We start from the raw sequence: 23,254 nt of genomic DNA, 5'->3' as shown, positions 1-23,254 counted from the left end.
AACATTTTTAAAGAAAACAATTGATGACTAACCTGTGAGACTATTCTTAGCAGTTTATACATCAGGCCTCAGATTTGTTAATTCACACTCAAACACTTTCCTTAATATCTTTATATTTGTTATTCTTATGTAGATCTGTGAATCAAGGTCTATGTTTGTTTCCACAAAATTGCTTTATGTGTTCTGTATGTTTGATTTGAACTTTTGTGTTTTTGTGTGTGTAGATTGAGATTTATTTTTTGGTTTGTGTACATGCATGATATTATACTTATTTTAATTAACAATATATTAAGATTTTGTATAGATTTAACAGAAAATATTTAAGTACACTACTTGAATGAATAAATACACTTTGCAAAATAATATTTTAAGATTACTGATGTGGCATAAAAAAAAAAAAACATTTTTAAAACCGGAAAGTGTGTAGCACTTAATTTTTCAATTTACATAACTTTATAACTAACACCAAATCGCTCAACAACTGTCTCTGAAGACTTGCATTCAATCTATCTTTATAAAAAGTTTCCTTTTTTTTTTAAGTGCAAAACCTTGAAAACTCAGTGACCACTGTAAGAAACCATTTCTTTATTTCAAATTGACAAGTCTACAATGACAGCTTAGTTTTAAAATTGTCCAAGTTAATTTTATCATATCTGAAAGTATTGTGTGTATGACAAATTAAGTTTTGCAAAATTAAGACAGAGCAAGATAAGTCTTAATTACCTGAAATTTCAAATAAACACCACAAATCACCTGTCTTTATAACCCACCTTTTTATATATATATTTGAGTAAAGTAAGCATTTACTAAAGATTTAAACAGGCCTAAATTTGTCATGTCTCGACACAAAATCAAGTATCTTTCTGTCCAGTCAGGTTATATTCCAAAGCAAAAAAGTCAATATAATACATAAAATACACAGCTTGTGTTTCAATAACACTTTATATTTCGTTTCATAATGAAAGGGTGTTTTTTTTTTTTTTATAGATATTTATGAAACGTCAACACGGTTATCCTGCGTTTCTAGTCTGTCCCTCAAAGATGGAATTTTCTTCTGCAGGAGTCCATTTCATGGCGCTGAAACAAAGTAAAAAAGAGTTAATACTGCATTGACAGCCACAAATAATGGACAAATTACACCACATTTAAACAACCTTCTTCATAAACGAGATGTTAGTTTTTGAACTTACTTTGTGAACCCATTCATATTCCCCGAACTTTGAATCAAAGGTTCCTTTCTGTAAGGAGCGAAGTTTAAGAGTGAAGCGAGGTCCTAGTTCTTGTATGCCCACTCTTTTTTCATTCTTGAAGATGTACCTGAATGATACACATGAGTTTATTCAGTCATGTAGAAAATATTTTTTAACCAGTTAATGAATGTAAAATATAAGCACTCTAAATAGCAGTCTATATATTCTGTCAGTCTCTATTTTTACTACAATGTATTCATATGTTTCTATTCTGTAGATCAACTTTGTATTTGAAATACATTTGATCATGACACGCAACATAAATCTTTCTCCCCTTGTGAAAATCCCTGCACTATCAAACCTTGGTTGAGAGTATTTTTCACTGAACTAAATGGAAAATATTAGACTTTCTATATACAGCCATGGCCAAAAGTATTTGTAGATTATTATTTTTTCACGCGCTATGGTATACTGGAAAACAATGATAAGCATTTCAGAAGTTTTAAAGACTTTTATTGGCAAAAAAAATTTATTTATGCAATATTTACAATGTTGATCCTTCTTCATAAGCTCTGCAATTGACATGCTGAATATCAGTGGGAAAAATCCAGACTGATGGCGATCCATTCTTGCCTTATTATATATATATAGTCCGTTTCGTCTAATGCCTTTATGTCTGATGCCTTTTTGTCTGAGGCTGTTTCGTCTGATGCCTAATTGTACGAGACCTGACACCTGACACTGTTTTTCCTGAGACCTGAAGCTTTTCAGTCTGAGGCGCGATGCTTTTTTGTCCAATGACTGAAGTCTTTTAGTCTGAGGCATAATGACTTTTCTTCATATGGTCTGAGGATGTCCTAAAATGTACACTGTACCCCTGCTGCCACCATTGAGCAAGCTCTGCACCGGTGTCGACACGATTCTGTAGTTGCCTCCACAGAAGAAGATGGTCCTGGCGCTTGCTGGGCACTCTGGGACATCCTGAAGCCACCTTCACTGCAGTTGAACCTCTCTCCTAGTGAGGCTGTTTCCTTCCTAGTCCAATCCTTTGAAGGATTTGCAGGCTAGAATCCTTCTTCGCATTGAACACTAGAATAAGACGGTCTAGTAAGCATGCATGACTACGTCATAGATGTATCCACCCCCGCGGTAACAACTGCAAAATAACATCAAAATTGTGGACAAGCTCAGTGCTGATTTATTTTCTACTATTTTTTTGTGAATTACAATGTCTACAAAGTTTTGTGGGGAAGGATACACTTTAGGGCTGCACGATTAATCGAAATGAAACAATTTGGCTAAAGCTGTGATTATTTTATGCACAGCTTGTCAGTGCGGTGTGGCTGATCGGTAGTAAATGCAGCTTCATCTGAAAGCCAGAGGGCACTCTTGCGCGAACACTCCAAATATGCCCTACAGAATGGGCATCATACTATTTCTATAGCTCAATAAACAAAAGATTGAGTCACTTTGATGGATTAAACATGACTAATAAATACACGACTGCCTAATTCTGTGTAAGAAGCCACATCATCTCACTGAAGGATGCTCAACTGTCGTTATGAAGTTTGGAGTAAAACCATGTTATTAAATTAGTAGACTTTTGTTGGACAAGACGATCATAAATGCTTCTCATGTTTGAAAAGAAGTTTAACGCGTTTTGCCTTTTCAAATGCACGTTATAAGCGACTCAAACTCGCAGTGCTTTCAGATGGAGCAGCGTTTACGACTGATCACAGAGTCGCTCTTTACTGACAAGCTGCGCATAACATGAAGGACGCAAAATTAAGGATGCTTTCCAAAAATCCTTTACATGGAGACGTCTGGAGCTTGATGGCTATGATCAAACCGCTTGTTAAAAAACCGCAACTTGATCCTACAGAATTAGTCAATTACAGGCCGATCTCGAATCTACCTTTTCTGTCAAAGATATTAGAAAAAGCAGTGTCTTCACAACTGTGTTCCTTTCTTGAAAGAAATGATATCTGCGAAGATTTCCAGTCAGGATTTAGACCGTACCATAGTACCGAGACGGCTCTCGGAGTTGGTGAAAAGTAAACTTGCCGCAGGTGAATTCACCGTCGCTACTACAGGAGTGGGAAAATCAGAGGTCTGGAAAGTTGTTTATTTTGTTAAAAGGCATGAACATTAAAGGTTGACTTGAATTCCCGTCTGCTGGTCATGATAATACGTGTATGAGAGAAAAAAAAAAATCATATCGTCAGATAATTCATGATGGTGTGTCGGATTACATCGGGTCCGGGCTTTAAAAGCCACGGGCCGGGTCGGGTTGTAATTTTCAGGCCCACTGAGAACTCTAGTATGGCGTACCACAAGGCTCAGTACTAGGACCGCTGCTGTTCACTCTGTACATGCTACCATTAGGAGATATCATTAGGAAACATGGAATTAGCTTCCACTGTTATGCCGACGATACTCAGCTGTATATTTCTTCAAAACCTAACGAAACTTACTAATTCACAAAATTAACGGAATGCATAGCTGATATAAAAAATTGGATGACCCGTAATTTCCTACTACTTAATTCTGAAAAAACAGAGATTCTAATTATTGGACAAAAAAACTTCCTCACGTAATAACCTAGAATACTGTATAACACTTTATGGCTGCTCTGTCGAGTCTTCGTCGTCGGTTAGGAACCTGAGTGTGCTCTTTGATACCAATCTTTCATTTGAAAGTCACGTGTCTAGTATCTGTAAAACTGCAATTTTCCATCTTAAAAATATATCTAAATTACGCCATATGCTTTTATTGACAAATGCGGAACAATTAGTTCATGCGTTCATGACCTCAAGGCTAGATTATTGTAATGCTCTACTGGGTGGTTGCCCTGCACGCTTAATAAACAAACTACAGCTAGTTCAAAATGCAGCAGCTCGAGTTCTTACCAGAACCAGGAAGTATGACCATATTAGCCCGGTTCTGTCAAAACTGCATTGGCTATCTATTAAACATCGCATACATTTTAAAATATTGCTGATTACTTACAAAGCACTAAATGGTTTAGCTCCACAGTACTTGAGCGAGCTCTTAACGCATTATAGTCCTTCACGTCTATTGCGATCTCAAAATTCCGGCCAGTTGATAATACCTAGAATATCAAAATCGACTGCTGGCGGTAGATCCTTTTCCTATTTAGCACCAAAACTTTGGAACAGTCTTCCTAACATTGTCCGGGAAGCAGACACACTCTGTCAGTTCAAAGCTAGACTAAAGACACATCTCTTTGACCTAGCATACACAACTCATTATAGACTTCTATAATTCAATGTTAGGCTGCATAGATTAGGTCAGCTGGAACCGGGAACACTTCCCATAAATCCTGATGTACTCGTTACATCATAAGAAGAATGGCATCTACGCTAATTTTAGTGTCTTTGTTTATCCCGAGGTTTTCCCGCAGCCTGCCGGATCCAGGCTGTATCCAGATCTGATGAAGGACCTTCGCCTGGACCCGATCCAACGCAGTGCTGAAGTGCCAACTAGTCTCTCCCTATGGAGGATCCCTTTACCACTCTACAGATAAAGCGTTGTCGGGAAACTCAATTCGCGTATCTACCCCGAATTGATAAAATAAAATACAATTCTGTATCAAAAATTATAAGGAAACGCCAGTACTTTGTTTAGGCTTGGTTTGTAGGGAATTCCAAACCTGCGCACATATATTCAAACGCACATAACTATAGTACCAATTCTTAATGCGCATGTGACCGCCATCAGCGTTTCTCACAGGTTCGTGTTTAAAGTCTATGTAGAGAGAATGGTGTCGTCTTAGCGGCCCCAAATTTAATAACAAATGATCGTTGCGACGGAAGCGAATCAATCATAACTAACCTTAGCTGGAAAATAACTTTATTAAAGAACCGCTATAAAGCCAAAACAATCTCTGTTACCTTAAATTATACGTTTATCTCTGTAAAGCTGCTTTGAAACAATCTACATTGTTAAAAGCGCTATATAAATGAAGATGACTTGACGACGTGGCAGCCAAGATATACAGCCGTACTAGGATGCAGCCTTCAGTTTGAGAAGCACTTGATATAGCTGCACGTCTTTCTTTGGAGGTAACCATTGCTAACAAGAACACAACGACTGAAAGCATTTCTTCTCTCGTTTTATAGCAATCAGTCTGCTCTTATACTCCAGTCAGAATGATAGTGTTTTTATGTGACTAATACTTGCTCACATTTTCCCATGTGCTGATGATGCGATTAGTGAAATGGTGTTAGCTGGTAATTTTGTGCCAGGGCCAACAATTTGGGTTTTTGTGTTTTTAGCCAATGAAGCTTTTTGCAATTATTTAAAATACCTCTAATCACTATGCACAATAATCTAGAAACAATGTGTATCAAACACCACAACAACCGAAGCTGCAAACTTGTGAAAAACACAACATTTATGTTGTAACATTTATATATAATACTTTTGGCCATGACTGTAAGCTTTATGGATTACACAGCATAATTTTCATTTACCTTCAAACTATTCAAATGAGAGAACATTTACCTGTGAAACCTGAAAAAGATGAAGTCTCTCTGATTGTGAAATGTGGCGACCTGACGGCCCACAAACTGTGGATCATGAGGAAATAGAGCAGCAAACAGCCGGCCGATGGAGTGACCGAGTCTAGTAGTAAAGTTGTTGAGGATGACTTCTGGGACATGTTCTGTTGGGCTCTTACCTTTTCTCTAGTGAGGAAAAACAGAAAAGTTTAAGGACAGTGCAGTTCTTTCAGAACTGATACAAATGCATATTAAACTAACTAATTTCCTGAATTTGATTTGATTTAGCAAATAGGATGCAGAACTGTAATGAATTTTTTTTTTTAAATGAAAACGGAAGGAAATTCTAAGAAATTTACAGAGCTACTGAAGCAGTTTTTATTGATACATTTAATATTTTAGTATTAATTACCCATAAAATCTTATACACACACAACACATTAACTATTACCAGAAACAAATTTTTGTAAAATTCCATGAACATTTATTGTTCAATATTTCACAATATCCTCTTTCACACACCATTAACTGTTTAATATATTTTTTATAATCTATAATTGTTTTCATAATAAAATGTGCTTTTTCAAAAAGCCATTTTTCATAATAAGCTTAATTTACGAATGACGCCTATTTGAAGAATCATGTATTTTACTGGGTACATTTAAACACCATCATGCAGAACAGGAAAACTCATCTACTCACTAAATCCATTTTACAGCCTGGTGTGTAAATTCACGTTAATGAAAACTATTCTCCTCAAACTTTCTAAATAGTATATTATAAAAATAGATTAAAAGATTTTTACTTTAATTGCAGATATGCTTTGAAATTCATAATAGTTGTTTATTTGTGAAGGTATGATGAAGAAAATGTGTAAAAATCTAACTTTTGTCAGTCACAAAGCTTCTTTTCTGCAATTTTCCAAAAGTCAATGGAAAAATCCTAACCAGAGTGATGCCAACTTCCAAGTTGAACTACATAAATCCTGGACATGTCATCCCTGCAACATGTCCAGGATTTATGTCTCGATTTATCTCGATTTATGTCTCAATACATATTAGTGGACTTATGTTGCATCATAAAAAAATGGTAATAAACAGAGTAATTCTAAGAGGGTCCTCACTCCATCAGTGCACAGGCCCTAAAAAAGAAAATCACTCACCTTCATTTCCTTGCGAAGACGAACACTACTGAGTTTGAAATGTGCAGTTGGCCCGTCAGGAAGGTGACAGAGAACCAAACCGTCTGTGACACTTTAAGTAAGGGAAAATCTTTGTGTAGAATTCAGCGAGCGTTTCTCATTACCTCATTAAGCAGACAATACAACCAAATCTCACAGATCTAAGAAGTGGTCATATAAAGAAATCTGAACAAAGGATACTTGGCACCTTTCTGTCCTCATTGATCACTATCAGATAAGTGAAACCTCTAGATACACACTGTGGAATGACTCTCTTCAATGCCAGACCTCTTCTGTAGTAGACATGTGCATGTGGGATTACTGTTGCCAGATGATCACAAAACCTCACTGTCCTCTGAAATCAGGCAGACACAAACACATATCACTAACATTACAAACATCTTAGTGTGTGACGTGACGTGAGCAAGATGGCGCCAGTGTGTTTGTCGGCTTGCCGTCAGCTGTGTCAACTTCTACCTGTCCGATTTGTGCTATGTTTGTGTAAGCACTCATGTTATGCTGGCGCTGTTCTGTTGCTGCTACATGGTCATATGATCAGCAGACTTTGCTGGATCTTAGAAACGCACTGGTGACCCATATTAGTGGGTCTCCTGTTCCTTACGACAGATGTCACGCTCCGTTTATCTACCCCACCACGGAGTGTGTCCTTCGGCTTACCTTGCTGCATCTCTTACCGGAGGAAGCATCGGAGGCGTTTGAGGCAAACGCGGCTGTCCAGACAGACCTATGGTTAGTGAATTTTGTGGTCTAATAGATGCCCTTGGCATTATGCAACATATAGATAAAGCTACTCATAAACTGGGACATACACTTGACCTTCTTTTGTCTTATGGTTTTACTGTTGATAATATTGTGATTGAGGAGGCCACTTTCTCTGATCATAAGCCCATTATATTTTACATCACCCTCTTCAGTCCCCTGCAAACTACCAGAGCTCAGGGCCGTTATTCTCGCCATATACACTCTCTTACTGCAGCTCAGTTTTCTGATAGTTTTCTGAGTAAAAGTGTTGCATTTACTATTGCAACAGCGGCATCATCCTCTTCTAGCCCGTATTAATTAGTTACCCTTTTCCACTCATCTTGCTCTTCCATACTTGACTATATAGCTCCTTTCACACACACCCACCCCTAAAATCTCATTATTGGTTAGATGAGGCCACGCACCCTCTCAGGCAGGCCTGTCGTAAAGCTGAAAGGAAATGGAAAAAGGATCATCTCACTGTCTCCTTTCAAACTTTAAATCTGCATTAGTTTCCTTCCAGGCAGCCTAAAAAAAAAGCCAGAGCAAAGCACCTCTCTGATTTGATCAGTAAACACTCAAACCCAAAAATTTTCTAATCTTTCTACAGGGCTCCAGACTGCGACCAAATGGTCGCATTTTGCGACCAAAATTTGAGAGTGTGCGACTAAATTTTACATCCAGTCGCACATGTGCGACCAGTAAATTTCATCTCGTTCATATTGGGCGACAACCGACGTCGCGTCTGCGATGCTTTGTTTACAACATCACGACAAGAAGACTAGCATGTTTAATTTTTTAACGGTCCTCCATGAAGGGTTCCGAGTGAATGAGTGTGTGTGCGCGCGCGAGTGAATGAGTGTGTGTGTGTGTGTGTGCGCCCGCGTGCGAGTGAGTGAGTGAGTGAGTGAGCGAGCGAGAGAGAGAGTGAGAGAGTGTGTGCGCGAGTGAGTGAGTGAGTGTGTGCGTGCGTTAGTCTATGTGCCTGTATGTGAGTGAGTGCGTGTGTACATGTGCGAGTGAATATGTGTGTGAGACGGCTCGAGATGACTGGTTGTAAAGCAATGTGTAGTCTGACAATGTTTCTTGTCCAGGACATGACAAGATTTTTAGGAGTCGAAATCGTGTAATCTGATACATTGAATATAGTAACAGACAAAAAAATTGCGTATTCTGAACCAGGCATAACTATAACTATGCTATACTGTGGTTATGAAAGTAGCCTACACATCTTTTTACAGCACTTCAAAACTATATCCTATTAAAATGTTTTGTTTTTTTTAATGTGTCGACCAAAACATTTTTGTTCATCCTTTAAAGATTGTCTCTATTTATAAAACTGAAAGTTTCAAGAAGTAGGAAAACTCACACTTATTTTTTTTTAAAAAGAAGACTAAATTACCATTGTAAACATAGCTGCAGAGGATGCTTATTGGCTATTTTCACTCCCTAATATCTATTTTGTCACTCATTTTGCTTTTGAAATAATATTAAGACATTATGAAGGATAATAATTAAATTTAACTTTATCTATACACCTCAAATTTATCTCAGTGCTTTGTAATCCCACAGTGCTACCAAATACTTTCTGTAGAACTTAAGAGCGGCGGCCCTCAGATGTTAGTCTGGAGCCCTGTGATCTTAAAATAAAACTACACCATAATTTCTGTACGCTTAATCTATTTATTATCAAAGCATTTGTCTGTAATAGTTATTTAGGGGGAAAATGTGAAGGTGTGCCCCTAAATTTTCTGCTTGCGCTCCTAAAATTTTAAGTCAGGGGCTACAGCGCTCCTAATAAAAAAAGTTAGTCTGGAGCCCTGTTCTAAACTTCCTCTTATTTCTAAAGTTCTGGAAAAAGCTGTTCTGCCACAGCAGATTCACTTTCTGATCACGCACAACATACTAGAACCTTCTTCATAGCACTGAAACAGCCCTGCTCAAAGTAACCAATGATCTTCTCACACTAGATTCAGGTGATAATGCCTTCCTGATATTGTTGGACCTTAGTGCCGCCTTCGACACCGTTGATTACAACATCCTCCTCGCCCACCTTGATCAGCAGGTGGGCTTTGGGGAGACGGCACTACTTTGGTTCTGCTCCTATCTCAAACATAGGACTTTCTCAGTGTCTATTGGCCAGTTCTCCTCATCATCTGCTCCCGTCTCATATGGGGTCCATCTTGGCTCCTATGCTCTCACTGGGTGACATCATAAGAAAGCATAACATCTCTTTTCACCTCTATGCGGATGACTCACAGCTGTACTTGCCTCTAAAATCTAGGGACTCTATACAATCTCTCCTGTCTGCCTCAAAGACATCAAAATTTGGATGGTTAACAACGTTCTCCAGTTAAATAGTGACAAGACAGAAGTCTTGTTTTTTGTATTATTTGTCTTTTTAATTATACACTGTACAGCACTTTTGTCAGTTTTATGCTGTGTGTAAATGTGCTTTATAAATTAAATTTACTTACATTATTATTCTTAAATAGTTATTTACAACAGGAGTGAATTAGAAAACAGTATACAGAAAGTTGAACTCACTCCTCTGGGCCTATCTGAAGTGGTGATGAGAACTTTGGGATTTGTCAGCCGATTGAAGTAAGCAGCGAACTCATCAGTTCCTTCATCAAAAGCCACCTGGATTTAACAAAATGCCACAAGTTACTTTCAAAATTGTAAATGATGTCTACAGAAGAAGACAGTAGGTGGAATTGGGATCACAAATCACCTCCTCATCCTCGGGGTTGACTGTAGTTTCATCATATATTCTCTGGTTTTCTATTGTCTTGGGAATTTCTTTGGGTGGAGCCTGAAATGAGAAAATACATGAAAACACCAATAAAGAAAACATAAAAAAACAAATGGAATATTCTGACAATGACTTGCAAAAAACAGTTTCATTTGCCACATATTAACTGCAAATTTAATGCATTTGATGTGAGCAATATACCGGTTAAATATAATATATTGATAGAAATGAGATAAAAGCCAAGCAAGAATCAACCGGTTCCTTTAATGAATCATTCAAAACAACTAAAAAAGGTACTGTTTGAATCAGTCTGACGAACATTGAATAAACTCACAGAATCCTTCAGAGCAGTTCCTGATTATTTCTAGTGATGTCCAATTCGAATTGAAGGCAGTTGCGTCCTTGCGGTTTGTGAAAACTTATTTCAGAATCATTATTGTGTGGTTATTCATATGAGAATATTAAGTATCTCAGAAAGTATTGAGCAATGTAGGCACTGACCATTAAGAATGATTGTTTTCCATTCACTATTGAATTGTTTTGCCCATACCACAACTAAATTATTTAAAGTACCATATTAATATTTAAATATTAGCTTTTAAAGTATGTTTTGAAATTAAAATACTCATTTCATAAAACACTTAATTCATAGAAGAGGTATAAATCTACACAGGAATTATAATGAAACAGTGAAAGTTTTTTTTCTTCATAACATTTTTCAGATAGCCTAAATTATGTGGTAACATCTAAATTAACTGGTTTCACGCAAGTCAATTTAATTTGACTATATACTGACCTCACAAATTACATCAATTTAAGAAATTTTGCAAGAATACAAAAAATAGAAAAGTCTCACTGCATGCAATGAAAAATAATGCCAAGGTAAAATAGAAATTAAATAATTTGTACATAACTTTTTATAAAATATTTGTTTAAATTTTTTTTTCACCCTTTCTTTAAAAATGTTAGTGTAATTTATATCATTCATTTAATTAAACAACTTTAATTGCCCATCTCCAAGTGCAAAGAAACCGTTTTTGCAAGGAAGTGAGATTTACTTGATCATTTAATGTATGAATGAAAGAATGACTGAGAACATCAAGATTTAAGAAAGCTTGTCTGATGACAGATGCTGTGAAATGCAGTCCATCAAACATACCTTATCCCCAAGAGCTTTTCTCTCTTTCTTCCTTTTCTTTTTCAGTTCCAACTTTTGCTGAAAGACATAAATGATAGCTTTAACATATAAGATAAGAAATTTATAAGAAATTTGGGAAATTCTTGACATGTTCCAGAGCTGGCTGTGTCTCAGGCCTTAGTGAGCAACATACGAAAATGGTGTTTGGGTCAAGTTTAATTATTCTTTCAAGAAAACGAATCGTCCTTGTTTACTTTTTAGTGCACCAAATGCACGTTTGTCTTTTTGGCCATCTTAAACTCTTCTTGTTTTTGATGCCCAAATGGCTGTATGTCCTGGCAGCTCTCTAGGGCTTGAAACACAGCCAAATTGTGCGATCAATTCAATAAGACTGTATGTCTGTGAGATGTTACCCTTCTTTTCTGCTCCTTGAGTTTAAGGAACATCGAATGTCTGCGCTGCTTGTTTTTGATATCAGACATGCTGAATGTTGGAGGAAAACACGCTCCTGACACTGGTTTCTCGTCTGTTACTTCACCCTCCGCCTGATCCATCTTCTCCACTGGAGCTTTGTCGGGTTTCGGCTTTCGCTTTAGGTTCTTCGTTTTCCCCTTTTTCTTAGAAACACTTTCTGAAGTTGTTAATTCGGTAGAATCCATTTTCTGTTGCTTGTGTCTTCTCTTCACGTGTGTGAGAAACTCTACTTCCGGTTCAAATGGACGTTCCTGCTGCCATGTGAGGTGGTGTTGTGTTTAGCGCCTTCTAGCGGATAGTCAGATGATTGTTGAAAAAAAAAACCTTCTTCTTCTTCTTCTTTTTTTTATTGGCAACCGCAATAGACAGTGCATTACTGCCATCATCAGGTAGCGCTGCGTGTTCCTCCAGTTGCCACCCCAATTCCCTTTACCTCCCAATAACTCACTATACTTAGCCTATTTAACCTTAAGATAACATAATTATTCTAGTCACATTTGTTCTCTTTCATATGCTACACAATTTAATAACATATTTTCCACTGTCTATGGTAAACCACATTAATAGCAATGTGTTTTCTATGGGATTAATATCCTGCCATGATTCAAAACTGAAAATAAAATTCTGAAAGGTTGTAAACTAAGTGTTCGAAAACTCAAAATCTTACAAAAAAAACAGTTTTGCAAGATCGAAAAATAAGATTTGCAAGCTTGCAAAATGTAAAAAAATAAAAATATCTCTGCAAGCATTATGTTGTTTTTGAGATTTCCTTCTTCAGAACTGCAACATTTTTTTTACGGTGTTGTGCAATCATTTTTTCAGAGTTTCGAATTTGTCACTGTTCTCCCAGTGTATAGTTTGTTTTCCAGATTTGAAACCTTGTAAATGGTGATCTGAAAACTGGTGTGCGAATAGGTAAAAAAAAGTTTTGAAACTCTGAAAACTGAGGTTCGAAAGGGCGAAGCTTATTACATTACATTACATTACATTACATTTGCACTCCTATTGCATACTATTTTTTCAGAGCTGAGTTTACAACACCCACTTTGCGGAGATACGCCCACACAGTTGCGAGCTTGCGACTCACGTGATTTGTGGCAGCGTTGTCACGCAGCTCTGTTCTGAAACTCTGAAACTCAGACCAGTGTTCGAATTATACCGTGAGCTTCGAGGGGTACCGCTATTTCGACTGGTGACGTCACTTTTTTGCCCATTTTATAGGCTTACACAGAAGAACCACTAATCTATATCAGAGTTTTTCCTGGCTCAAAATGAGGCGGAGGTGGTAAAATCGTAACTGTAGGGGGGTTCGGGGGGCATGCCCCCCCGGGAGAAAATTTTGTACATTTTAAAGTTAAATTCAAAGGGGACATATCATGCCAAATGCACTTTTTTAGCCCTTAAATGCATTTTGTTGTATATTTGGAGTGTTTAGAAGTACAGAAAATATGAAATTATTCTCTTCAGGTGCTTCGTTGATATCTTTATATTCTGTTTTGGTCATATTTTTCAACCTGTTCCGATTTTTCTGTTATCTATGACGTTTTTTGAACTATTACGTCACAGTATTTGCAGCGGAACTGCCAAATAAGGACACTGACTTCCAGCCCACCACTTAGAGCAATCCGCCATTTCTATTTCTCGCTGCAATTTTGTAGTCCAAGCTAAAGGATGCAGAAGTTACGAGAGGGTAAGTTAAAATGTTCGGTTGTTGGATGTAGTAACCCACACGCTTCATTACACCGTCTAATGTAGATGAACTGCCGCGCTTGTGACAGGACGCATGTTTAACTGAAAGAACCAGCAGAGAGAGAGACCCGGTCGCGCGCGCGCTCACTCTCTCTCTTCAGAGCCAGGCAAAAGTGTAAACAAGACATCACCGTCTCCAAACTAGACGGTGTCTTGCTCTCTCTCCCTCGCACATATTAATCAAAATAAATCGACACGGTGGTAAAAGGTCGGAAGACCAAAGTTTCATGTGTAAATACAGTACACACCATTGCGATACATCCATATGAAGACGTTGTTCTGCAGGTACGTCGTCTTCATTTTCATCTCGCTCCGGCTCTGACTCTGGCTCGAACATGTAAGGCGGGCTGGACAAGTCTTCCGTTGTTGACATTTTGTTAATAACGTGTGAATAAAAAGTTTCTGTGCCGCTAGATAATCGTATCTCTGCTATCAAACTACAAAAATGGCCGAACGGGGTGGAGTTGAACCTCTGCAACCTGGAGAGGGGGCGGGGTATGAAGTGTCTCAATTGTATTCAAAGAGACCGCACCGAAACGAGTTGCTCTCAGACGCACATCAGAAAAGGGGTAGAGGGCCTGTGGGGCTATAATAATGAGGAATTCAGACCCAAGCATTGCAGTTCCGCTTTATATAGACTATAAATGTATGATTTATATGTAAAAAGGAACAATTTAAAAGCATGATATGTCTCCTTTAATCTGGTGCACTTTGAGTTACTCGAATCTGTTGTTAAAAATAAATAATAATCCACCCGCCAACTGCCTATATTCTTTGATTTAGATATCTGCATCTGATCATCACATTACAATTATTCAATTAAGCATGATAATATGGTAACATATCACACTGAAGTAGGCTGATTTAAAATGAACATTTATTTAAAATAAAAGTTCTTCTTTTGGCAAAATTACATTTCCTTTATAGCCTAAACAGAGGCTTTACTCCCTTTAAACTTAAATTGTCAATGTTTCATTTTTGAAAACACTTATCGGAATATTTTTTTGTACCTTTATAAAGGGCATTTTTCCCCTAATTTTATTTAATGCATGCTCTAAATTTCATTTCAAATTCTTACATGTTATCAATACATTCAATTAAAATAATAAGACACTAGGCTAGGCTGTTACCAATCAAATTAAATAATTTACATTGAAAAATTATAACTGTATTAAATGAGATTATGAGATTGTTTTGAATATTTTTTGAATATACAAATAAGGAATGTTGAAAAGAATCATACTTTATTAAACTAAACCGCCAGTAGGAGGCGGCAGGCGACCGTCTTAATGAGCGAGTCATTGAGTCATTAATTTAAACGATTCGTTCAAACGGCTGATTTATTCAGAATGAGGCAGTTTAATAATGGATAATTGAATCTTTGACTCGGGCGATTAGTTCAAAATGCTGAATCATTCAGTAATGAATCATGGATGCGTGTTGCTGTGAGATGCGCTATGGTTCTGTTGTTTGGAACTATTTTCGCTGCTGAAACAGAACAAAAACAGTCATTGCGTCTCAAATGTAAGTAGCCTAAATTAGTTTTAATTATTTGTTTATTGAACTGTTATGAAATCAATATCTCGGTTTCAATCGTGATAGCATTCAGGAAAACAGCATTCTGGTCGTGTGTAGCCTACGTTATTGTTTCTTAACTATAATTAATATGTTATAAATAACTGCGCGAACCTCAACAACAGCGCAACTTTGTTACCGTCTGTACATTAGATAAGTTACCATGATGGGAGTTTCGTGTCTTTATTACACTCATAACATTATAATGATTTATCTGTCATCCACCCTCGATTGAATGGAATGTTGTTATTACTTGGCCCGCTCGACCCGCGGATTATGATCTGTGCAGCACTATCGACAAACTATCGAGTAGCCTACGTACGTTTTGACAGCTAGTGAAGTGATATCAAAAAACCATGGTAAAGAACAGAGGCTGAACGTACCAGAAAAATGGTACAGCCCGATGGCCACAAAGCGCACATTAAGAACGCGCACTTTGGGCAAATCGCGCGTTGGCTGAAACGCACGCTTTTGACGTGCCAGTGTGCAATCAGACACCTGACCAGGCGTTTATGAATACTTTGGCTTTCGTCATTGGCGGAGCAGTTGGTCAATCCCACCTTTCCAGTAAATACGACTTGTGACTGGACTGTACGTCAGCAGACAGCAAAGCATTGGCCAAGAGCAGACGGCCCTCCCTCCAGGCTTTTTTTGAAGTTGCGAAGCTTCATTTTCGCTCAGTCTGAGTTTCAGAACAGAGCTGCGTGACAAAGCTGCCACAAATCACGTGAGTCGCAAGCTCGCAACTGTGTGGACGTATCTCCGCAAAGTGGGTGTTGTAAACTCAGCTCTGAAAAAATAGTATGCAATAGGAGTGCAAATGTAATGTAATGTAATAAGTTTTGCCCTTTCGAACCTCAGTTTTCAGAGTTTCAAAACTTTTTTTCACGCACACCAGGTTTCAGATCAAAATTTACAAGGTTTCAAATCTTGCAAAACTGTTTTTTGTAAGATTTTGAGTTTTTGAACACTTAGTTTCAACCTTTCAGAACTTTATTTTCAGTTTTGAATCATGGCAGGATATTAATCCCATAGTTTTCCAATAATAAATAGTGAATGATTAAGAACTGTGCGCAATAAATCACTTGTTATGCTATATCATCACCCAATATTGGATTCAATCTTTTTGTCAACCTGTTCTCTTTCAATTAGGACTGGTTTTATATTTCTATTTGCATCTGATTAATCGTAGGCCTCATTTTTTCTGAGAGTAGGCATCTCGTTTTTTTGAGTAAAAAAGGCATTCTTTTTGAATATTTTTGAAAAAATTGGCACTGTTGATTACACTAGTCTACTTGAATTTTTCACAAGGAAGTTTGTTTTGAAAAACGTTTATTTTGTACAAAATGGCACATAGTCACACTTGTGGTGTTCCCGGCCTACAAAAAATAGCTTTTATGTGTTTTATATTTCTATTTGCATCCTATTAATCGTAGGCCTCATTTATCTGAGAGTAAGCATCTCAATTCGGTCAAAAATGGCCGGCCATTTAAAGTGAATGGGAGAGAATAAGAGAAAAATGTAGTTTTCAGGAGCATGTTCACTACGTTCATGTACACATATGTACATGTGTGCTTGCAAACATCGAGCCCTTGGACCTGTGCATGTGTGGATACATGCATTTTTTCAAACATTTGAGAAGTAGTTATACCCTTTGTGAACAAAGTCACTAAGTTTCAGTCCAATGGGATAACATTAATTAGTATTTTCGGGAAAAAGAAAATCTTCTCTGGGTCAAAATGACCCGAACACAACCTGAGGGCTAGATATTATTCCTACTTCCAAAGTTTTTCCTTCCATTTCCAACTTGCTTTTGAATGTTGTATAGATGACGACCTTTACCTCCCCATCCCACATCTCTTGCCATTTCGTAATCATAGCCCCTCTAATTAGGCTATTCCTTTCACTTCTGCTTTACTTAGTGATATATTGCTTTGTGTTAGTTTTAGTGCCTTCTTGGCCATTTTATCAGCTTTCCAACATGTGCCGTTACCCATATTAATGATATACTTATTCTACATGTAGACTTACCACTTAATAAACTTGATAAAACACAGTATGAGTCAAATGACTGTTTTTAATGGCTGACTTTTTAAAAAGGGGAATGCATACTGACGCTGCTGTATGTCCTGAATCAGGGTCTGATTTGATTTTGTAAATATTTAAATTTCCTGACTATAATTTTGATCCATGTATATTTGTACAACCTCATTCATAAACATATACCTTTTTGTTATTAATTTCGTCCAAAAATGTATGGTCTACTAAAGGCATTGGAAATAGCCATGGAGGGGAAATAGCCATGCCATTGTAGGACTTACATCTCTTCTTGTCAGTTTTATATCCTCAGTCTCTTTTTGTACAGTCCATCCAAAACTTGTATTATTTGACTATCAATATCTTTTTAGCTGGATCGGTTTCAGTGTGTTCTTTTAAAGAGGTCCAATATGCCAAAGTCAACTTAAGCCTGCAAATTTCCATTGGTGTCTCTCCCATTTCCACCTGAATTGCTGATGCTGGAGATGTTTTGAATGCACCACAACATACTTGCAAGGCTTGCTCTTAAATAATGTCTATCTTTTTCAACAACACTGCAGAAGCAGATCTATACACAATGCACCCAATCTGTTGTTGATCTTAACATACAAATACTGTACTTTTCAAAAATTGTAACACATTTTTTCAACTGTTAATAATTTTAAAACATTTAAACCAGACAGGGTTAACCTTGCAGTAGTACTCAATACTGATTACTGTCAGACTTTCAAAATCCTCCATCACTTGAATTAAGATAATAATAATTTCATTTTAAAGCACAGCCACCATAAAATCAGACTTTAACACCTCTTTTTACTTTGAGATATTTCTGAGGTTAAATACAGATTTCAATTCATAACTAGAAATAGTTTAATAGCTATGATACTGTCTTTGAAATCAAATCTTTGCAAATCTATGACAGGAAATACTGGCATCTAACAATGCCTTGGAAAAAAAACAGTTGGGGTGGTATAATGCCCCTTTTTACAAGATGTAAGATAAATCTCTTATGTCCCCAGAGTGTGTATGTGAAGTTTTAGCTTAAAATACCCCACAGATAATTTTTAATAGCATGTTAAAATGTTCCCTTGTGTAGGCTATCTGTCACGATTCATGGATTCATTGACTCGCCCTCGCTATGTGAGTGCGTGTTGTATGAATGGGCGCGGCTCATCAGCACGGCTCGTTATCGCTGATCAGCGCCAGCTGTTCTGAATGAGAATGTCCTATATATTGTTTGTCACCTCGTCTTGTCTTTGTCAGATGGTTGTGGAGGTTCACGGGCTCAGCTCACAGTCTCTTCTCCTCGCTCCAGTTCCTGTGTTCCTGTTCTGTGATTCATCCGCCTGTTCTGGGGATCGGACTCGAGTTCCTGTGTTCCTGTTCTGTGATTCATCTGCCTGTTCTGAGGATTGTTTGCGGATCGTCCGTTTGCTGTCTGCCCACTGAGTCCTGCGTTGCCGAGCCTGTTATTCTGCTATCTGTCTGCCATCTGAACCTGCACTACCGCTATACTTTTGTGTTAATAAACACCAGTTTTCACTTGCTATTGAATCCTTGACTGTTCCTTTCGAGCCATGACAGAACCATCTGACCAGACCATGGATTCAGCGAGTGCAGCCAGTTTTGAGCAGATGTTTGCCGGTAACCACGCCTGCATGGATCGTCAGGATGAACAGATCGGTGCCTCGGGTCGGGCGATACAGGCTCTGGTAACGCAGGTGTCCGAGCTCACCTCTCAATTACAACGTCTGAGAGGTCCCACTGCGCCAGCACCGCCCCCGCCTGTTCCCCCGGAAAATCCCAACATCAACCGACCAGAGCCGTGCATCCCCACCCCCGAGAGGTATTCAGGAGAACCTAATATGTGTCGAACCTTTTTAACCAAATGTTCGATTTACTTCTCTCTTCAGCCTGTGACGTTTTCCTCCGAGGAGAGTAAAGTGGCACTAGTCATGACGCTGTTGTCTGGACGCGCGGCTCTGTGGGGAACAGCGGTGTGGCAAAATCAACACAGCTGCTGCTCCTCGTTCCAAGCACTCGAGCAGGAGATGAGGCGCGTGTTCGACCGCGGGGTCGTCGGACGCGAGGCGGCCCGCCAACTTGCAGATCCCCGTCAGAACAACAACTCTGTTTCCAACTATTCCATCCAGTTCCGGACATTGGCCGCCGAGTGCAAATGGAACGAGGAGGCGCAGTGGGACATGTTCCTGCATGGGTTGGCTGACCGTGTTCAGAAGGAGATTTACACGCTGGATCTACCCAAGACTCTTGATGAACTGGTTGAACTGGCACTACGGGTCGATGCACGTCTACAACAGAGAGAGAATCGACCGTATCCGACCCCAGTGGTGGATTTCACTGAGTTTCCCGGTCCCAGAGGAGTGAACACGGTCAGCCCCTCGAACGATCCTGAACCCATGCAGGTAGGTCGAGCTCGGCTCTCCCGGGAGGAGAGAGAACACCACCGTTCGAGAGGTCTGTGTCTCTACTGTGGAGAGGCCGGCCACTTCGTCTCCACCTGTCTTTTAAAAGGCCAAGCCCGGCGGTAGGACGGAGACTACTGTCGGGCGGGATATCCATGACCAGACCCTCGAACGCCACCTTCCTCCCGGTGAGACTCTAGTGGGCAGACCGCTCCTTCAAAGGCCAGGCGCTGGTGGATTCGGGTGCGGAGGGCAATCTTATGGACTTTTCTTTGGCGCGCAAGCTTCACATCCCCATCACAGCCCTGGAACACACCATCACGATCCACACACTAAATGGACAGGAACTCCCGGGCATTACTCACGTCACTGGTCTCATCACACTCATCACCTCGGGTAACCACTCTGAGAGGGTCTCACTCTACCTCACCCAGTCACCTCACACTCCCATTGTCCTGGGTCATCCGTGGTTGGCTAAACACGGACCCAGGATAGAGTGGGGTCAGAACTCTGTATCCGGTTGGAGTGATCTATGTTATGCCTCATGTCTTTTGTCTGCTGTTCCGTCTGTTTCTTGTTCTGTGTTGCAGGAGGAGCCAGTGAATCTGTCTAACGTGCCACCGGAGTACCTCGACCTGAAGGAAGTGTTCAGTAAGTCCCGGGCTGCTTCTCTTCCTCCGCATCGTCCCTATGACTGTACTATAGATTTACTTCCAGGTACGTCTCCGCCTAAGGGCAAGTTATATTCGCTTTCTGCTCCAGAAAGGGAGGCTATGGAGAAATATATTTCTGATTCTCTAGCAACGGGGTTCATCCGCCCTTCCTCTTCTCCAGCGGGGGCGGGATTCTTTTTTGTGGGGAAGAAGGATGGTTCTCTGCGACCTTGTATTGATTACCGGGGGTTGAACAGCATCACGGTAAAGAATACTTATCCTTTGCCGTTGATGTCTTCAGCTTTCGAGAGGTTGCAGGGAGCATCAGTCTTCACAAAATTGGATTTACGTAATGCATATCATTTGGTTCGCATCAGGAAGGGGGATGAATGGAAGACTGCGTTCAACACCCCCAGGGGGCACTTTGAATATTTGGTTATGCCGTTCGGCCTTTCCAACTCCCCAGTGGTCTTCCAGGCACTCGTCAATGACGTGTTGAGAGACATGGTAGATCAGTTCATATATGTTTACCTGGATGACATATAGATTTTTTTTCTTCGTCTCTCCAGGAGCACGTTCAACACGTCAGACGAGTGCTCCAAAGGTTACTAGAGAATGGGCTCATGCACAGTCTGTTCCTTTCCTAGGGTACATCGTTTCGTCTGAGGGAATACGGATGGACCCTGAGAAGGTTAAGGCTGTGGTGGAGTGGCCAAGTCCAGATTCCCGTAAGGCCCTACAGAGGTTTCTGGGGTTCGCCAACTTCTACCGGCGTTTTATTCGCAACTTCAGCCAACTAGCCGCGCCTCTGACTGCCTTGACCTCCCCCAGAATGGCGTTCAGGTGGTCAGACACAGCTGAGGCAGTGTTTGCTAAACTGGAAGGCCGCTTCGTTTCAGCCCCCATCCTTATTGCCCCTGATCCATTACGTCAGTTCGTGGTGGAGGTCGATGCGTCAGAGGTGGGGGTAGGAGAAGTGTTGTCCCAGCGTTCTCCCACAGACGACAAGATGCATCCCTGCGCGTTTTTGTCCCGTCGTTTATCGCCTGCTGAACGTAACTACGACATTGGTAACAGAGAGTTGTTGACAGTAAAGTTAGCGTTGGAAGAATGGCGTCATTGGTTAGAAGGGTCGGGGGTACCTTTTATCGTCTGGACCGATCACAAGAACCTGGAATATATCAGAACCGCCAAAAGATTGAACTCCAGGCAGGCTCGGTGGGCACTTTTTTTCGGTCGTTTTGATTTTTCTCTCTCGTACCGCCTGGGTTCCAAAAACATCAAACCCGACTCTTTATTGCGTATTTTTGACCGTTCTGAACGCCCGTCTACTCCCGAGTGCATTTTACCTGAGACCCTATTTGTCTCCACACTCACATGGGAGGTCGAGTCGAAGGTCAAGTCAGCCTTAGAAGGGGTAACGCCTCCGCCCGGTTGCCCACCGAATCGTTTGTTTGTACCGGAGGGATTACGGTCCGACGTTATTCAGTGGGGTCATTGTTCCAACGTGGCTTGCCATCCAGGAGTTAATCGCACTAGTTTTTTAGTCAAGCAACTATTCTGGTGGCCACTGATGGCTCGTGACGTTTACAGTTTTGTTTTGGCTTGCTTGTAGTGTAGGTTACCAGCCACCAATTTTTCCCAGTCTGGAATCCGAAGTCGCGGTCCCCTCCGTTCACGCCTTCATCCAGAGGTGTCACCGCACATGGACTAGAGCCCGTGAGACTCTTCTCCAGGTGGGGGCGCGCACTAAGGCTAAAGCCGATCTCCACCGGTCTAAGCCTCCCGTATACGTTGCAGGTCAAAAAGTGTGGCTTTCAACCAAGAACATTCCTCTCCGCTCCGTTTCTAATAAACTTGCTCCCAAATTCATTGGCCCGTTTACTGTCACCAAAATCATTAGTCCGGTGGCAGTCCGCCTCAACCTTCCTCCAGCGTACAGGAGAATTCATCCCGTCTTTCATGTGTCTAAAATAAAGCCCATTTTTCATTCTCACATTAATCCGCCTTCCCCCGGTTCCCCCCCCCCCCCGCCGCGACTCGTAGATGGGGAAGCTACATATTCGGTTAACCCTCAGAGGTCGGAGATCACGCTGGCGTGATCTGCTCGCTTTTTTCCTTGTGAGTTGAATTGAGACCCGAAATACTCTTTTGACTTTGATTTTACAAAACAAGTTTCATACATCAATCGATTCTGTTAAATGTGTATTATTTTTGTGTATACTCACAATAAAAACAAAGTGTTGTGCTTTTTGCCAAATAAAGAAAAATAAACACGAGGCGAGTTCTGCCTTCTCTCTGCCAGTGTAGTCCATTCTGAAACGCGTCCGAAAATGAACAATAACTCAGCGAATACTCAGTCAAACAGGCATACAGTCACACAGGCATGAAGCTTGAATTCTCTTCTTTTTAATGAAGTAATTTATATAAAAAAACAAATATTCTCATCTTGTGAAATCTGTATTAAAAGAGAGCGATTCCAGTCGAGCTAATTACATCTGATTCAGATGTAATGTGACTCCGCCCACGGAGAGCGCGCGCTATTCAAACGCAAATGGCCGAGGCAATCCACGCAATCCTGTGAACGCCCCCATATCAGCGCGAGAAAACACAAGTTTATTCAGATCATTACTTGTTTACACCGTCTTGCAGCTGTGAGGAATAATAATGGAAAATGTCCCCCAGAAGTGCGGGTATATCGAGGAGCGAGCTGAGGAGTAAGTTTTTTCCTTCTCACGTGAATTTCTTCACGTGGGTTTCTGTTTATGAATGAATGAACGGCAGAGATGCGC

General features: G+C 39.9%; 1 protein-coding gene across 3 annotated transcripts; it reads right to left on the bottom strand.

The window, feature by feature from the left end:
* Positions 1 to 570: 570 nt before the first annotated feature.
* Positions 571 to 12,313, bottom strand: rpf1 (ribosome production factor 1 homolog). Of its 3 annotated transcripts, none has more exons than XR_014029511.1 (10): positions 11,962 to 12,312; positions 11,570 to 11,626; positions 10,390 to 10,470; positions 10,203 to 10,298; positions 7,095 to 7,248; positions 6,876 to 6,958; positions 5,718 to 5,899; positions 2,066 to 2,346; positions 1,191 to 1,317; positions 571 to 1,077 (listed from the first exon to the last, which is right to left on the bottom strand). XR_014029511.1 is itself a non-coding variant. In XM_081358107.1 (9 exons), exons 1-9 carry the CDS (start codon positions 12,205 to 12,207, stop codon positions 1,036 to 1,038), a joined length of 1,068 nt encoding a protein of 355 aa, XP_081214233.1. In that variant the 5' UTR covers positions 12,208 to 12,313; the 3' UTR covers positions 571 to 1,035. The 3 variants fall into 3 exon arrangements, 1 of the variants encoding a protein (XP_081214233.1); XR_014029512.1 differs by having other exon boundaries at positions 2,066 to 2,279; XM_081358107.1 differs by lacking the exon at positions 2,066 to 2,346 and having other exon boundaries at positions 11,962 to 12,313.
* Between the last annotated feature and the right edge of the window lie 10,941 nt (positions 12,314 to 23,254).

This window comes from Scardinius erythrophthalmus, assembly GCF_964197995.2.
Source record: "Scardinius erythrophthalmus genome assembly, chromosome: 25".
Classification (NCBI taxonomy): Eukaryota; Metazoa; Chordata; class Actinopteri; order Cypriniformes; family Leuciscidae; genus Scardinius; species Scardinius erythrophthalmus.
The sequence above is the reverse complement of the archived record's forward strand: the minus strand, read 5'-3'. Positions and strand labels throughout refer to the sequence as shown.

Excerpts from the sequence above, each read along its gene's own strand:
- rpf1 (XM_081358107.1), bottom strand. The coding sequence starts at position 12,207 with ATGGATTCTACCGAATTAACAACTTCAGAAAGTGTTTCTAAGAAAAAG. Across the intron at positions 7,249-10,202 it reads CTTCAGATAGGCCCAGAGGA|AGGACAGTGAGGTTTTGTGA; the intron begins GTGAGTTCAACT and ends GCCTGATTTCAG. Across the intron at positions 6,959-7,094 it reads TGAGGACAGAAAGGTGCCAA|ACGGTTTGGTTCTCTGTCAC; the intron begins GTATCCTTTGTT and ends AAAGTGTCACAG.